Source organism: Acomys minous, assembly GCF_964271855.1.
Source record: "Acomys minous genome assembly, chromosome: 9".
Lineage (NCBI taxonomy): Eukaryota > Metazoa > Chordata > Mammalia > Rodentia > Muridae > Acomys > Acomys minous.
The window spans coordinates 81609067-81626243 of record NC_140490.1 but is presented as its reverse complement, the minus strand read 5'-3'; the positions used below and the strand labels follow the sequence as shown (position 1 = coordinate 81626243).

At 57.7% G+C, this 17177-nt stretch overlaps 1 protein-coding gene across 4 annotated transcripts; it reads left to right on the top strand.

The window, feature by feature from the left end:
• The first annotated feature begins 914 nt into the window (after positions 1 to 914).
• Positions 915 to 16459, top strand: SGTA (small glutamine rich tetratricopeptide repeat co-chaperone alpha). Of its 4 annotated transcripts, XM_084795193.1 has the most exons (13): positions 969 to 1047; positions 5967 to 6193; positions 7671 to 7802; positions 8943 to 9049; positions 9204 to 9291; positions 10572 to 10671; positions 11029 to 11133; positions 11575 to 11713; positions 12029 to 12091; positions 12825 to 12862; positions 13910 to 13999; positions 14343 to 14497; positions 15477 to 16459. In XM_084795193.1, the coding sequence occupies exons 3-12, from the start codon at positions 7703 to 7705 to the stop codon at positions 14458 to 14460; spliced, it is 948 nt and encodes a 315-aa protein (XP_084651319.1). In that variant the 5' UTR covers positions 969 to 1047; positions 5967 to 6193; positions 7671 to 7702; the 3' UTR covers positions 14461 to 14497; positions 15477 to 16459. The 4 variants fall into 4 exon arrangements, with proteins under 4 accessions (XP_084651321.1, XP_084651318.1, XP_084651319.1 ...); XM_084795195.1 differs by lacking the exon at positions 5967 to 6193 and having other exon boundaries at positions 915 to 1047; positions 9207 to 9291; XM_084795192.1 differs by lacking the exon at positions 5967 to 6193 and having other exon boundaries at positions 915 to 1047.
• Positions 16460 to 17177: the final 718 nt, after the last annotated feature.

The following is a 17177-nucleotide window of genomic DNA, read 5'->3' as shown; positions in this document are numbered from 1 at the left end:
AACTCGCGCCTACCTCTGCCTCCTGAGTGCTGGGATTAAAGGCGTGCGCCACCACACCCGGCCTATCTTTACTCCTTATTCCTTCCCTTTGTTCCTCTGGGTCAGATAAATCCCTTTTGTGCTGAGAACTTGGTCTTGGGGTATTCTGGGTGGACTTTGGGGTTCCCTATGGTAGGTGGTGGCATCATTAGGAGGTGAGGTCTTGTTGGTGTCACTGGGGTGAAGGTGTCAGATGGTCAGGCCAGGCCCAATGTCCTTCTGTCTCTTCCTGCTGCCTGTCAGATGTAGAACTTCGGCTCCTTCTCCGGCACCATGTCTGGCCGCATGCCGTTGTGTTTTCCGCCATGATGCTAATGGACTAAGCCTCTGAAACTGTAAGCCAGCCCCAATGAAATGTTGTCCTTTATAAGCACTGCGTGGTCATGGTGTCTCCTCACAGTAATCAACCATTGACGATGACATCACTCACCCCCTTCCCCCTACCCCGCCTCTAATTCCAGCGGCAGAGGCAGGCGGATCACTGTGAGTTCGAGGCCAGCCTGGTCTACAAAGTGAGTCCAGGACAGCCAGGGCTACACAGAGAAACCTTGTCTTGAAAAAACAAAAAAAAAAAGAAAGAAAGAAAGAAAGAAAAAAGAAAAAGAAAGAAAACCAAACCCAAAACCCCATAGTTGGTGGCTTTGATGCAGACGCGGCCGTGACGTCACGTGACCGGCACCGCACCACGTGGTATGCCTTGGACGCCTCTGGGGCTCCTCCACCGCCCCACCATGCTTCACTCTCGTCCTCTCCGTACCTGTCAGACACTCTTCCGGTTGTCGTGACGTCTCGGAAGGCCAGTTTCCATAACGACCCGCTCGAACCCGCCTTCACGTGATATCACTTCCGTTCCTCCCCTAAACCGGCACGTAGGCGCATGTGCAAAGGGAGACGCCACAGGCAATGGGTTCCTACTGCGCAGGCGTCCTGAGCCCGAGGGCGGGGCCTGGCTGCGCCGCGGTGCGCAGGCGCAGCCGTCGGTGGGTCGGGGCTTCGGTCGACTGAAAGGTGAGTCGGGGGGTTCCTCCGCGCCCGGGGTGGGTGTGTGTGTCGCTTTGTCGGGATGCGCGGTGCTCGGGCGTCCCTAGGACAAAGGGGCTTGGGGTCGGGACGTCTGCGCCTTGCGGGGTCACGTGAGCGGGTGGCGCGAACGGGAAACTGAGGCAGGCGGCTTCCCCACGCCCCCGTGGTTTCTTTCTCAGGAAAAGGCTGGTATTTAGGGGTGTGTGTGGGTACCTCAGCTTTCTCGGGACCCCTCGGGTCTAAGGTCCTGCCACTTTGCCACCTCCGAACCTGGTGACCTTGCTCAGCCTGTAGCTTGCTCAGGGCCTCAGTTTCCCCGTTGTGTACAGGGGACGTCGTCACCACCGTCTGTCTGAGCGGCTGTCTGAGCGGTGTGTCTGGTTCGGGTGCCAAACCTAGGTGGAGTTTGGGGTTGAAAGGTGGAGGCCGCCCGTCTGCCCGCTGTGCACACTAGAGCAGGTCGCTTGCCTTCTCTGAGCAACTGTTAGCTTTTAAAGATAGTGGTAAGGCCAGTGTGCTGACACAGGCAGAGGCAGGAGGATTGTGGGGACATCCACGCCAGCAAGGACTCCTGAACAGTGTCTCAACGAACAAAACAACAGTCTCAGGCAAAGGCCCCAAAGAATAGCCTACCTCTTCAGCCCATAACCCATGATCCATTCTTGCTTTTTGTTTTGTTTTGTTTTGTTTTTTTGTTTGTTTGTTTTTCGAGACAGGGTTTCTCTGTGTAGTGCTGGCTGTCCTGGACTCACTTTGTAGACCAGGCTGGCTTCGAACTCACAGCGATCCGCCTGCCTCTCTGCCTCCCAAGTGCTGGGATTAAAGGCGTGCGCCACCACCATCGCCCGGACCATTCTTGCTTTTGTCACGGTGAGGCAGCTGGGTCCCTGGGAGTTCAGATCCAGCCTGGGCTACCTGACACGTTGAAACTATCTGGACTACAGTGTGCAACCCTGTCTCAGTAGTTTTGTTTTGTTTTGTTTTTTTGATAGAGCCTTTATGTGTTCCTGGCTGTCCTGAAACTCACTATGTAGACCAGGCTGGCCTGAAACAAAAGCCTCTGTTCAGGATTAAAGGTGTGCACCCCACCGTACCCAGCATCACAATTAATTTTTAAAAGGATGTTAATATGGCCCTGAAGTTTAGTTGTAAGCTGGGTTTGCTGCCTGTCGTCCCAGCGTGCAGGAGGCCAGGGCAGGAAGGTGAGAGTGACGTTCAGGGCCGTCTTGGGCTACAGGGTGAGATCCTCCTGTTTGCAAAACCTGGCAGTGGTGGCGCACACCTTTGATCCCAGCTCTCAAGAGGCAGAGGCAGGAGGGTCTCTGAGTTCGAGGTCAGCCACGACTACCCAGAAAAACCTTGTCTCAAAAAACTGAAACTAAAACCAAAACACAAAAATGAAATGACATCAACAACAGCTGGGCGGTGGTGGCGCACGCCTTTAATCCCAGCACTCGGGAGGCAGGGCTACACAGAGAACCGCTGTCTCAAAAAACCGAAACCAAACAAAACAGAAACAAAAACAAGAAACAAACAAAGAAAGAAAAAATTGTTGTAAATGTGCCCACCCCTCTGTCATCTGTAGGTATATTGTCTCTAAGCTGGTCCGTTAGCATCCTGCATGCGTGTTGGCCTTTGTGGGGGGCTGGGGACCACATACGGCACATACGGCCCCCACCATTTGATGAAGAAGGCTCTCCCGCTCTGCTGCGTTGTTCTGTCCCTGGTTGGCTGGTTGAGACTCTGCTTTCCCCGGCCATTCTTGTCTTCAGCAGCCCCAGGCAGGGTGTGGGGACACTGGTGGAGCTGCCCGGTGATGGGTGCTCCTGTTGGAGACAGCGCAGTGAGCAGGTGTTGGGCACAAGGATCACAGGCGTGCACCACCACGCCCGGCTCCGCTTCTACAGTTCCATATTTGAGACAGGAGCTCATGTAGCCCAGGCTGCTCTCAGCCTGTGTAGCTGAGGTTAACCTTGAACTCCTGATCCTCCCAAAGTGCTGTATGACGGGTGTGTGCAGCCATGCTCTGTCCTGTTTATTGGCTATTGTTTTTGTTTTGTTTTAGGTTTTTTGAGACAGAGTTTCTCTGTGTAGTAGTCCTGGCTATCCTGGACTCACTTTTGTAGACCAGGCTACCCTTGAATGCAAAGCAATCCGCCTGCCTCTGCCTCCCAAGTGCTGGGATTAAAGGCGTGCGCCTCCATGCCCAGCTTGGTTTTTTTTTTTTTTTAAGGCATGCGCACGGTGCGCGTGTGTTTCTGTGTCGTGTGCAGTGCCTGTGGAGGCCAGAGGAGGGCATCGGTCCTCTGGAGCTGGGAACTGGTCTTCTGCAAGAGTAGCCAGTGTGCTTAAGCAGTGAGCTGTCTCTCTGACCTGCACTGTTTCCTGAGTGCTGGGATCACAGGCCTGGCCCGGCCATAAGTATCCAATAGGCAAAGAGAGGGGGCTGTGTGGCTTGGAGACTGGCCTTCTCAACTTGCCACTTGCCACCATTCTGTGGTGCGGATGCCGCCTGGAGCAATTGTCAGCGCGCTGGGGTGCACAGCCTGAGACTAGGCCTGAGGCTCTCGGGTGTGGGAGCACGGGAGGGCTTGAGAGTGTGGACCTCGGGTTTTTACCTGGCGTCAGGGCAGTGTGGAGACAGACAGCACTGGGGGTGTTGGGCCGCCTGCCGTGGGGACGCTGAGGTTCGGTCTGCTTCTGCCCCACCCTGTGCGGCTGACTGTTCTGAGAGAGTGGGGCCTTGAGAGCCCTGTGCCCCGGCCAGAACCTTCCCGAGGCTCCAGGCCTGGGCTGTGACAAGTGGGGCCTCGTGGCTGCAAGGTACAGACCGTGGAACTCATGGTTTAAATTGTCCCTGGTTCACAGCTGGGTGGGGCTGTGCTCGTCAGAGCTGAGTGGTGACAGCCGGCACGCCAGGTCCTCTTTGTCTTCCAGTCCTGTCTCCATGGAAGACAGATGAGGTTCTCTGAGGGGGTGGCCCTGGTCAGACATCACCAGAGTCCCTTATCCCACCCCAGCACTGGGCTTTCAGTGTAGCACCATGCCTCGCTTCCTGTGTGGGCGCTCAGGATTTGAACTCAGCCCTGTGTTTGCAGAGCACACTGTGCCCCGGAGCCATCTCCCAGCCCTGCCTGCGCATGGAGGTCAGAGGACAGCTCAGGGGTCGGTTCTCTTTCCTCCGTGTGGGAGGTGGGGATGGAACTGAAGTTGCCAGGCTTGGCTCACTTACCCACCGAGCCATCTCGCTGGCCCACTTCCTATTCCTTTTTTGGTTTTTCGAGGCAGGGTTTCTCTGTGTAGCCTTGGCTGTCCTGGACTCACTTTGTAGACCAGGCTGTCCTCGAACTCACAGTGATCCTCCTGCCTCTGCCTCCCAAGTGCTGGGGTTAAAGGCGTGCGCCACCACGCCCGGCTTCCTATTCTTATTCATTTATTTGTTATTTAGTCAGGGACTCACCAAAGCCAGGCCAGCCTGGAACCTGCTGTCTTCTGCCTCAGATCCTGAGTGCTGGGATGAGAAAAGTGTTCTCACCAGGCAGGCTTGTGTGGAGGGATGAGGTTTCCTTTCACAGAAGGTGAAGGTCTGGCCTTGGCTTCTGATTTCTGATTTCTGGGGTGCACAGCCCACCACCCTCATTTGATCCCTGGCTTGGGTGCCTGGCAACGCATCTGTCCTAACAGTTGGACCCTGAGGCCAGGTCTGAGCCAGCTCGGTCGCCCGTTGATGCGGGTGGGAGGATGGGGGGCCCTCTGGGTGAAGTGGCAGTCCCAGAGCCGGGGTGGCTTCTCCTAAGGGGGGCGGCTGTCGCAGGCCTGCCCACCCCACCTTTGTCTTCATGCAGTGGTCCCCCATGGGGAGTCTCAAATATTTGCATTATATTAATGTCTGGAGGACTAGGGCCCAGGCTCTGTACATAGCAAGGCAGGAAGTCAGGACTGAGCAGGACCGCGGGCTCTGCAGGGCTCCAGGGTTTGTCTGCCTGCATTTGTCGCCAGCATAGGACGGTAGATCCCTGGGGCTGGAGCTACAGGTGCTGTGGGTGCTGGGAACTGGGGTGCAGGTCCTCTGCAAGAGCAGCTTAACCTGAGCCATCTCCCTGCCCTCACCCCTGCATGTATTGACTTATCTTGAGCCAGGGTCTCCCTGTGCAGCAGCCATGGCTGGCCTCCCCATAATGCCAGTTACTACCACCTCCAACCCCAGCCCCTCATGGACCCTGGGCTACTCAGACTGTCCGGGCACCCGAGTACCAGGGCTCACAGGCTTGTGCCACCTGCCCATCTAAGTCTCCCCCTTTGGTTTGTTTGTTTTAACCTGAATCAGGACCCTCTCTGGCCCAGCTTTAACCTCGTCGCCTCTGTAAAGACTCCATCTCCAAAGATAGTCATACTTGGCCTCAGGGGCCTAGGGGACACTGTGTGGCAGGTGAGACTGTGGTCCCTTTATGGTATCCAAGGCATGGGAACAAAGGCTGGGAGCAGTCCCCCAAAGTGCTGGCTGGAGGTCAGACCCTGCCCCTCTGGGGTGGGTCTAAAGCTGCTTTCTAGATTGTTCTTCCTGATGCTGTTTGAGCACTGGGCTGGGACTGAAAGCACGGCAGGGTGGTGATCACTGTGCTGCAGCCTGCATCATGCCCTCTGCCGAGGCGTCTGGGCCCAGCAGGCATGTCTGGAGTGCTTGGCCAGTGGCTAGTGGCCAGTACAGCACCACTGCTAAGAGCAACCCCTTTGTCCCAAAGGTCATGGCTGAAGGGGTCTGCCACGTGCTGGGGGAGGGACAAGATGGCCAGGTAGGCCCAGCCAGAAGCTACCCAGCCTGGTTGGAGGGGCAGGCCCGGCTCCTACTCACAGGGAGCAGAGGCCATAGGGGAGTGTGCCCTGCACCTCCTCCTCCATTCCAGGATCTGGGGCCCCCTCTTAGCCACCACCTGTGAAGACCTGCCAGTTCCACCTCCAGGTGACAAAGAAGGAAACTGAGGCTCAGGGCACTGAGCTGATTTCTGTGCTTCCTGCGCGGGTCTGCACTGCGGGATCTTGATGTGAGAGGCAGGTGTGGGCCACACTGGGTCGAGGACTGCCCATAAGAGCTTGCAGTGGCTATGAAGCATCCGTCAGCCCCGCCATCCAGGTGCAGTGACTGAGGCTCCGCTGGGGCATCTCACTCACTGACCCAGAGCAGGTGCCAAACGTTAGGCCATTCCTGCCTTGCACTAGAGGCCGCAGAGCAGCCTCCAGCCTCTCGCTGTCCTTCCTGTCCACCCCCCCTGGGGCTGCTGTTGCCCCTGATCCCTTTGCTTGTAGCCTCTGTCATATGGCGTCTGCTGTTGTGCCCACCCTCTTTGCTCCCTCCGGGCCTCAAGGATGTGCCCTCCACACCATGCCTGCGTGTGTGTGCTGGCTCCCCTGGTGTCTGGTCAGCTCATCTCCAGGGGGACTGAGCTCATCTGCTGTGTGCGAGGGTCACCTGGACTGAAGTCACTCGAGGTTGGGAGGCCCCCATTCAGCTACCCCTGTGCAGTTCAGAGCTATCCTGTTGTTGCTGTGCAGCATCCCCAGCGTCTTGGGGACCAGGATTGTGAGCTGAGGCACCTGGCAGCTCTGGGTGTGGAGTGGGTTCACCATACCCCAGGATAGGCTACACTGGCTGGTTGCTGTGCGTAAAGAGTAGACAGAGTGAAGAGTGCCCAGCGCACCGCGGTCCACCCCAGCACTATGGCTGGGCACACAGAGTGATTTCTGTGTGGCAGCAGGGCTGTGGCTCCATGCCGTGGTGTCTCCACCTATCTTGGGGTGGATGGATGCAGAGGAGTGTTAATTCAGAACATGGCTGCTCTGCTGAGAGATCACAGCCAAAGACCTGCTAGGTCTGTGTGATCCGGCTGGAATACAAACACGCCTTTAATCCAGGAGACAGAGACAAGCAGATCTGAGTTCAAGGCCAGCCTGGTCTTGAGCAAGTATCAGGTAAAGAAACCTTAGGTCCAGGTGTGGTGGTACATGCCTTTAATCCCAAACAATGAAGGCAAAGTTAGTTTGCAGAAGGAAGCACCCTTGTCTGACAGGGATGTCTAATTGAGTGGCAGAAACGGTGATGAATCAGAGAAGATTTGACATAATAGGATACGCCCAACTCTCACGAGAAGAGAGAGGAAAGGGGAGCTACAAAAGGGAGGCTGTTCTACAGAGAGAGGAGGCAGTTTTACTCAGGTGAAGACTGAGCCAGAGAATAAGAAGGAGCCAGAAGATTAGAGCAGATTGCTGAGTTAGTTTGAGGCCGAGCAGAGAAATTCTGGATGGAGAGAGAAGCCAGATTGAACCAGTCAGCTGGGAGAAGAGTTTGAGCCAGAACAGCTGAGTTGAAGCAGCCAGCCCAGAGCTCAGAAAGAACAAGAAAGGGTGAGCTCATTAAGCAGTAAGTCTCAGAGGCTAAAACATTCTAGGCCTAGGTCAGATTGTATGGAGGCTAGAAGCTTCCAGGACTAGGCCTAGGTTAGCAGATGGAGGCAGTGAGCCTCCCAGACAGCAGTTGAGGCAGGAGAATAAAAGTTACTTTTACAGATGGAAGGCTCCACCTGACTGCCCTGACATTATGACTGTCCCCGCAGATCCTGAGCAGTGTCACCTCACCAGCCTGGAGATGGACAACAGGAAGCGCTTGGCCTATGCCATCATTCAGTTCCTGCACAGCCAGCTGCGGCACGGTGGCCTCTCACCTGACGCCCAGGAGAGCCTGGAGGGTAAGTGTGCTGCTGCCCTGCCCCTCCCAGCCTGGGCTCACGAGGGGCATGCCCTGCTTGCCTTGTTGCTCCTCGCTGGCTGGGGGCTTCAGCCCCAGCTCCCTGCTGGCAGTGGAGGTGCGGGCTTCCTTCTCTGTAGCCCCTCGTGTGCCTGTGACACATCTCACAGGACAGTGGCTCTTGGGCCATACTCAGTGGTCAGCTGGCTCCTGTGTGGCCTCCTTAGCTGAGGGCGTGACCTCTGCCTCCCTCTGTGTAGCACTGTTCCTGGGGAGATGTGACAAATGTCTGTCTGTCTGAGGTGGGGATAAACCAATATACAGATACCACGAAAGCCAGCTTGGTAAGCCAGTGAGTCTCTTGGGGGTCACTTAGAGGAGTAGAAATGACTGAGACAGCTGCATCACCAGGGGCCCACCCCGTACGGAGGATGGCCCTCAGATCCGAGCCTGGAGCACAGCACACAGCCTGCAGGCCGCACAGGCTTTCTCACATCTCTGAGGCTCTGAGCAGTCCTTCCAGCCTGTCTGCCTGAGAGGCTTGCTGTAGCCACTCTTCAGAGACTCCTGAAAGCTCAAGCTTTCTTGTCTTGGCCAGCTTCCCTGCAGCAGGGCGCTTTGCCCCCACAAGTTGCAGATCAGCAGCCTGGGTACCACCCTGGGGAAAGGTGGCTGCCCCAGGGCATGGGGACACTGTCCTCTGCACAATGGCTTGAGCTGTTCCCAAAGAGCAGGTGCTGGGGTCTCAGGTTAGGCCAAATCCCAGCATTGTGACCCCTCAGAGGGCATGAGGTCACCCACCTCAGACCTCGTGTGCTGCCTCCTGCGTCAGAGCAGGTAAGCATGTCTGTCTGAGAGGCTGACTGAGGCACAGGGGCCAGCTGCTTAGGCCCTTCAGGGACAGAGATGAAGACACCTGAGTGGGCTGCTACTTGTGAGTAGAGCACTCAACTAGGTTGTGTGATGCAGTGGTCTCAAGGTGGGTGTGGGAGCGCACACCTGTCACCCTAGCATTCTGGAGCGGGGGCAGGGCGAGTGGGCTTTCTGGGGCGCGCTTGCCTAGCCCAGACTCCATGAGACCCTACCTCAAGGAAAGTGGGAGTTGCCAGAGCTAAGCTGGCGCATCTCACCTCCCACACAGTTGCCATCCAGTGTCTGGAGACAGCCTTCGGGGTGACACTGGAGGACAGTGACCTCGCTCTACCCCAGACCCTGCCAGAGATATTTGAAGCAGCTGCTGTCAGCAAGGTAAGCCTGGGCTCCCCTTGACTGCGCCCACGATGGCGTGTGGACTTCTTCAGGCTCCCCGGCTATCCTGTGTGGGGCCTTGCACCGCTCTAAGCTGGGTGGCGTCCTGCAGGGGCAGGATTGGCTGGTCACAGTGCGATGGCTTTGCCCCTAGCAGGAGACACCACAGGAATCAAGGGACCCTGACAGGACGCCACCTTCTGAGGAGGACTCGGCCGAGGCAGAGCGCCTCAAAACTGAAGGTGAGGGAGACAGATGTCCCCATGGGGTCCTGTGCACAGCGCAGGACAGATGCAGCCGGGGTCAGCTAGGTGGCCAGTGGGTATGGGGGTGAGGGTGATTCTTATAAAATCGCAGCTCTGGGGAGCTGTACAGATGGTGCAGCAGTTGAAAACATGCACTGCCCCTGCCTGGGCTTAGAGGGCTTCTCAGCACCTTTGTCAGGCAGCTAGCTCACAACTGGTTGTAAGCCGTGCTCTACGGGGATCCAGCGCCCTCTGCTGGCCTCTGTGAGCATGGCACCTGCACACACACACACACACATTACACACTATATTACACTGTGTGAGTGTGTGTGTGTGTGTATGTGTCAACATTCAAGGAGGAGTTAGGCAAATCTCTATGTGAGTTTAGGACAAGTTCAGGCCACCCGGGACTATATTGCAAGTCCTTGTCTCAAAAGCAAAACAAAACAAAACAAAAAAATATATATATATATATAACTTATTTATTTATTATGTATACAGTGCTTTGCCTGCAGGCCAGAAGAGGGCATCAGATCACATTATAGATGGTTGTGAGCCACCATGTGGTTGCTGGGAACCTCTGGAAGAGCAGTCAGTGCTCTTAACTGCTGAGCCATCTCTCCAGCCCCAAAATAAATATTTTTTAAAAGATATTTTTAAAAATTGAAAGAGTTGGGTGTTGTGGTGCACACCTTTAGTCCTAGTACTTCCAGAGGCAGCGACAGGTGGATCTCTGAGTTCAAGGCCAGCATGGTCTAGAGAGCAAGTTCCGGGGCAGCTAGGGCTACATAATAAGACCCTGTCTCAAAAACCACGTGCTCGGGCTGACCCCAGCCCCGCTCTTGCCGTCTATCCTGGCTCCCAGAAGAAGGTAGCCTGGGCGTTAGACCCAGGCTGACCCTCCCTGTCCGCAGCTCTGCATGGAAAACGAGCTTGTGCAGTCTGGATCCTTGTCATTGTCACTGTGCACCTGGCACTGTTGCCTACCCAGGAGCTGTGGGCAGAGCCCTCGCCCAGCCTTCGTGAAGCTGGCCTCTGTCCCCAGCAGCACCCTGACCTGCAGGATGTCACAACCGCCATCCCCACATGGGGGAGGTAGAGGCAGGGCAATCAGGAGTTGGCCATGTCCTAAGTTTACCTGGGGTATGTGACCCCTTACCTGAAAGAAGGCGTTGTAGGGTGGCCTGAGTGTCGGCCCTTCCCCTGGGGAGCTGGGGTGCCAGGGAGCTGGGGTGCGTGGCGTCGTGGGCCAAGCCGAGCTCCCCCACTGCCCTCAGGCAACGAGCAGATGAGGCTGGAGAACTTCGAGGCGGCCGTGCACCTCTACGGCAAGGCCATCGAGCTCAACCCTGCCAACGCCGTCTACTTCTGCAACAGGTACCCATCGGCACAGGCCCGCGTGGGGCTCGGTGGTGTGGGCCGTGCGTGAGGAGTGGGCTCAGGCTGTCCCCCAGGGTGTGTGGACAGCCGGGCGCTACAATGCGCTATCCTGGGTCAGCCTCTCATCCGCTGCTGTTTTCCTTCCGTTGTCTTTTTCGTTTGAGACGTTTCACATAGCCCTACATACCTGTCCAGGCCTGTGCAGGCTTCGGAGCTTCCATGGTCCCATTGTGGTGGGGTACAGTGCCCACCTTCTGCCACAGACCAGCTCTCAGGCCCATCCCTGTCTGGCAGCCCAGCTCCCCTGTTGGGCCTCCTGTGGCGTGTCCCCTGCTGACTGCTTCCTCTCCCTAGAGCCGCGGCCTACAGCAAGCTGGGCAACTATGTGGGGGCTGTGCAAGACTGTGAGCGTGCCATCGGCATCGACCCAGGCTACAGCAAAGCCTACGGCCGCATGGGGTGAGTGCAGCGAGTGGCTGGTGTTGTGGTGTGGGCCAGTGCTCCGCATCACGGGGCTCAGTGCCAGGTCCCCCCAACTGCCTGACAAGAGAGTCACCGCTGCATCATGGAGCCGTGGTGCAGGTGCTCAGTGCCCGTTGCTGAGGAGGCTTAGGGCTGCAGGTGAGAGCACTGGGCGAGCCGCCCCACAGGGAGCAAGGCACTTGTCCATGTCCCCAACCCTTTCTTCTTTTTGGAGACCAGCTTCGGGTTCTCTAGGTCCCTTCAGTAGAGAGTCCCAGGTGTGGGCCCGCGCTCTTCAATAGAGTAGGTGACACTTGTCACCCAGGAAGGGCCACAGGTGTGGCACCCCGACTTCCCTACGTGCGGGTCTCTGTCGTGACAGGGTGGGTAGGTGGCTGACAACCGCTGTGGCTCACCTGGCATGCTCTTGGTCCCCAGCCTTGCGCTCTCCAGCCTGAACAAACACGCGGAGGCCGTGGCTTACTACAAGAAGGCCCTGGAGCTGGACCCTGACAACGAGACGTACAAGTCCAACCTCAAGATCGCGGAGCTCAAGCTGCGGGAGGCGCCGAGCCCTGTGAGCCCACGCCACGGGACGGGGGGAGGGAGGGTGGCGAGGATACCTGGGACGAGGGACACCGTCTGTACTCAGACACAGGGCAGAGCAGGCCACGCTGTGCCGTGGGCGTCACTGAGCTGGGGACATGCAGCAGGAACCCTCTGTGGTCTGTATCATGGTAACAAGTGTTAGAGCCACAGATGAGGTGCAGGCTGCCCTGTGGGTTCAGAGGTGCAGGTGGGCAGGGCCCCCCTGCGTGGTGTGGGTTGCAGGGTCATCTTCTCCTGAGTGGCCGTCGAGGCGCCACACAGCTAACCAGGGCTTCTCCTGCAGACGGGAGGCGTGGGCAGCTTGGACATCGCCGGCCTGCTGAACAACCCGCACTTCATCACCATGGTAGGCCACACCTTCAGCCCACCTGCCCCCCCCCCCAGGCCAGGGCTCCTGGTGAGGACTCTAATGGGGACACCCAGGACCCACAGGGAGTGGGCACCAGGCACTCCACTCTACAGTCAGCCCGCCTGCGGCACAGCGCGACTGCTAGGGTCCCCGCAGGGCCCCTCCGCATGACCATCCCGGGCGTCTGACCTTGCACACTGCATTGTGGGTGCTGCAGCGTCAGCCAGCAGGGTCTGGTTGAATGTCCGTGCTGAGTGTGTCCTTTCCGGGGTAGGACTGACAGAGACCACTCTAGATCTGTGTGGGCAGGGCCTTCGAAGAGGGCACACCCCTCTGTGCCAGCCTCGGTTCATGACTGGAGAATCACTCAGTGCAGGCCCCGGGGAGCACACATGGCTGTTTGGGGTTGTGTGCACTGATTTTGTCTCGAATGGCTAGCCTCAGCTGGGTATGCAGACCTGAGAGCCAAGCACCAGGGCCCTAAGACAGGAAGATGGCAGCCTGGGTCATATACTGACCTGTCAACACGCAGGGGCTTGGGTGTGACTCTTGGGCGTGCGTGAGGACTGGAGCCCTGGTCGTCATTGCAAAGGAAGGTTGTAGTGTCTGTAAGAGACGGGGGGGGGGGGGGGGGGGGAGCGGTGTGCGTCTGTCTGTCCGTCTGCCTGCGTGGGGAGGTGAGTGTGGCCGCAGCCCCGCCTCTTCCTGATACGTCTTCTCTTCTCTTTAGGCTTCCAGCTTAATGAACAGTCCCCAGCTGCAGCAGCTGTAAGTGACACTGCTCTCACTGTCCTTCTGTGCTTAGAGTAGAAAGGACAAACATTTCCCTTACTTGTTGTTTAGTTTTTACTTTATGTGGATTGTGTTTGCTTGCATGTAAGTCTGCACCACATGAGTGTAGTGCTTAAGTGAGGCCAGCAGAGGGTGTCGGGTCCCTTGGAACTGGAGTTACAGATGGGTATGAGCTGCCGTGTGCGTGCTAAGGACAGACTCTGGGCCTTATATGAGATCAGCGGCTATCGCTACTCTAACTGCAGAACCATCACCCCCCACCCCCATATATCCGGGTGGTGGCGCACGCCTTTAATCCCAGCACTCGGGAGGCAGAGGCAGGTGGATCTCTGTGAGTTCGAGGCCAGCCTGGTCTACAGAACGAGTCCAGGACAGCCAGGGCTACACAGAGAAACCCTGTCTCGAAAAGCCTTCTTTGATAAGAAAGCCAGCTTTTAATATTAAGGTTTTGTGGCCGGGTCCTACTGTGTAGCTCCAGCAGGCTTAGAGCTGCCGGTGACTGAGCTGACCCTGAGCTCCGCGTGCTGGGTGAGTGCTCCGCTGCACAGCCCAGTGCTGAGGGTGCGTTCCGCCCTGCGTGGACGCTGCCAGTCATCGTGGAGCTGTACTCAGGCCCTGGCTCGCACTGACTCAGCAGCCTTGGGGTCCTTCACGCTGCGGTGTGTTAGACCCTCGTCCTGCTGAGGACTGTGCAGTAGTTGAGTGTCTTGAGCCATTCCTTCTGACTGCTGTGGCCTTGGGGTGGATGGCTCACTCCCAGATTGGGAGCCTTGGTGCAGCTCTGCCTCCAGCCCTCCAGGGCCTTCTCAGCACTGGTCTTGGTGTTGCTGGCTTGCTGTCCGCAGAGTGTTGGCAGTCACTTCACTTCCAGTCACCTCCCTACATGTCAGTCATGGCGCCCACATTGACTCAACCTAGAGCCTGAGCAGAAAGGGGCATGGAGCGGGCGGGCGGGCCACACCTCCCTGACCAGGGCCTGTCTGCGGGTCCTGGAGGCGGCGTGCTCAGTCCTTTCTCCTGCAGGATGTCCGGCATGATCTCTGGCGGCCACAACCCTTTGGGCACCCCAGGCAGCAGTCCGCCACAGAGTGACCTGGCCAGCCTCATTCAGGCGTGAGTACTGCTCTGCTAGCAGTGGTGGACGGGAGGGGTGAGGAGAGGATGGAGTGAGCCAGGGCCCGCAGGAGTGGGGGACACAGTCTGCCTCCTGGGCGTCCGCAGGGGCCCGCAGGACTGGGGGACACAGTCTGCCTCCTGGGCGTCCGCAGGGGCCCGCAGGAGTGGGGGACACAGTCTGCCTCCTGGGCATCCGCAGGGGCCCGCAGGAGTGGGGGACACAGTCTGCCTCCTGGGCCTCCGCAGGGGCCCGCAGGAGTGGGGGACACAGTCTGCCTCCTGGGCGTCCGCAGGGGCCCGCAGGAGTGGGGGACACAGTCTGCCTCCTGGGCCTCCGCAGGGGTCAGCAGTTTGCACAGCAGATGCAGCAGCAGAACCCAGAGTTCGTGGAGCAGATCCGCAGCCAGGTCGTGCGTAGCCGGACGCCCAGCGCCAGCCACGAGGAACAGCAAGAGTGACGGTGACCTGCCCACGGCAGGCCATGTGGGAATCCGGGTCTGTGTCCCAGAGCTACGGGGGGTGGGGTGGGGTGGGGTGGCTGTCCAGAACTGAACAGTGACACTGCTTTTACCATTTTGTCATTCTTTTTTTTTTTTTTTAAAGATTTATTTATCATGTGTACAGTGTTCTGCCTGCACGTACACCTGCCTACCAGAAGAGGGCACTAGATCTCATTATAGATGGTTGAGAGCCACCATGTGGTTGCTGGGAATTGAACTCAGGACCTCTGAGTTTTTTCGGTTTTGTTTTGTTTTGTTGAGACAGGGTTTCTCTGTGTAGCCTTGGCTTTCCTGGACTCACTTTGTGGACCAGGCTGATCTTAAAGCCTTCCAGTGCTGGGATTAAAGGCATGCGCCGCCATGCCTGGCCTGAACTCAGGACCTTTGGAAGAATAACCAGTGCTCTAACCTCTGAGCCATCTCTCTGAACCCCATTTTGTGCAGATGAACTTAGGGCCTTGTATGTGCACACGCTCTACCCTGCCCGCGCCAGCCTCTTCTTGTTCCTTTATTCATGTGTATGTGCGTGTGTGCTCGCACGTAAGTGTATGATCACAGCCAACCATAGCTTTTGGTCCTTAGACACTTCCACCATTGAGACTGTCTCTGTTCTGGAACTTCGCTAAGTTCTCCAAAGCCCCTGTGTGGCGGGGGACTCCCAGGGATCCCCTGCGTGTGGTTCCCACTGCCCGTTGCTGGGCTTCCTAGCTCGTTGCACAGTACTTGACTCTGCATGGTTCCTGGAGACAGAGCGTAGGTCCTGGGGCTCAAGAAATCCCCCAGCCCTGGTGTTTAGTTTTGGATTGTTTTGTTTTTTGCTCTCAAGTCAAAACTTCGACAGCCGTGTGCCCCCACGTTCAGTTACCCATAGTCTCACTGACACTGACACCATGGCAGCCCCGGGTGTCCCCACCCACCCATCCTTGTTGGGCCCTCGTCTGGCTGTGAGGCTCACTCCCTGTCTCTGTCCGCAGCTGCCCCACGTGTGAGCCATCGCTCTGCCGCCTCCTGGTGTTTTAGCGTTTTCTCGTCAGGCCGCCCAGGAGAGAGAAGCTGGACCCGCATGTTAAGACGGACTCGTTCTGCCCGTGTTTCTCCTCACCCCCTCCCACCTCTGTTTTTGTATTATTAACCAGCCCCACACCTTCCTGGAACAGAGTCAGCCAGAGGACTACACGCCAGCACCCATCCCTCCAGCCACCTCGGCAAGCTGAGGGGGAGGGCTGGGGCGTGCCGAGCCATGGGGTGATAGTGTGGGCCCTGGGGTCTCAGGCCCCTACCCTGCCTGCTTCCTCCTGAGGGCACCTGAGTAGCTGACTCAGCCTGGGTAGGTGGCTCACATAGCCCCTGGGAAGCGTCCACTGCCAGCCCCAGCTGGGCGCCAGCACCCCACGCCCACATTTGGGTTGCAGGTTCCAGTGGGTACCCCTGCCTGCCTTATCCCAGTGGCCTGTGCCATGTCGGACCTAGGCCTGTGACTTCTGCCCAGTGTGTGGACCATCCGTGTCTCCTCTCCCCTGCTTCCCCTCCCGTCTTCACAGCCATCGGCCAGTCCATCCTCAGCCAGGGCAGAAGACATCTTGACCTGTCCACCTTCTGTCCTCAAGCTCATGAGAATTCAGTGTCTCTGGTGTTGGCAAGCAGTTTTGGGGTGTTGGCTGTGCTCTCAGCCCTGGAACAGCCACCAGTACCGTTCCGCCCCCCTCCCCCATCAGTCTGTCCAGTGAGATATTGTCATCCCCACTTTCTGCCCTGGGAGCAGGCGGAGAGATGGCAGGGCAGCTGAACCAGCAGGGGGTCGTGGTGGCAGCAGCTGCTGGTGGGTAGTGTCAGATGTGTGTGTTGTAGGTAGCGGGTAGGAAGGTGGGCCCTTGGGCAGTGCCGTCCACGTGCAGGCGGCAGCAGTGTCCATGTGGCACAGGCCGCCTAGGGAATAAAGACAGCAATGATGCTTGGCTTCCTGTGTCGGCCTGCGTCCCACTCGACAGCTACATGACAGCACGGAGCGGGCTGCTGGAATGCAGGGCACATGGCAGGACCTCAGATACGGGCCACGTGGGGACCTCTGGGTTAGAGCTGGCCACAGGCTACTGTTAGGTCTCAGTGTGTGGGCTGCAGCCTGCACAGGAAAAGAAGGTTCCTGCCCCCTGAGCCAAGGGCCAGGCTGTGCAGCCGGTGAGCCGCCCTGACCCTTCCCTGCTTACCTGGCCACACACAACAGGACATTTAGGATTCAGTGGGACCTGCTGTCGGGTGGAGGCCAGCACCCTGCAGGCCCATGGTGGTAGGGCACAGGATTCCTGGAGCAGGTGTGTCAGCTCCTCAGGCACCTGTGTTTCTGTGGTCACAGAGAATGGCCCTGGCCTGTTTGGCTGCAGTCTTCATGGTGGATGATCCCTGAGCCTGACTGGACAGCCCCTCCCCAGTGTCGGTGGCCATCTTCCTCAGGAACGCAAATGCTTGCCTGGCCGTGCGTTGGGTGTACTGGACTGCAGTGCATGGAGGCCTGCATGTGACCAGCACCCCAGAGCTTGAGGGCGTTGGCCTCCATCTGCGCACCTGTTGCACACCCAGCACACTGTTCTCATGCTCATTTTACAAACCAGAAGCCATGCTAACACCCCCTGGTTTTAATTGCCTGGGTGGTGGTCTGCGTCAGCTCCCTCCGTTCAGTA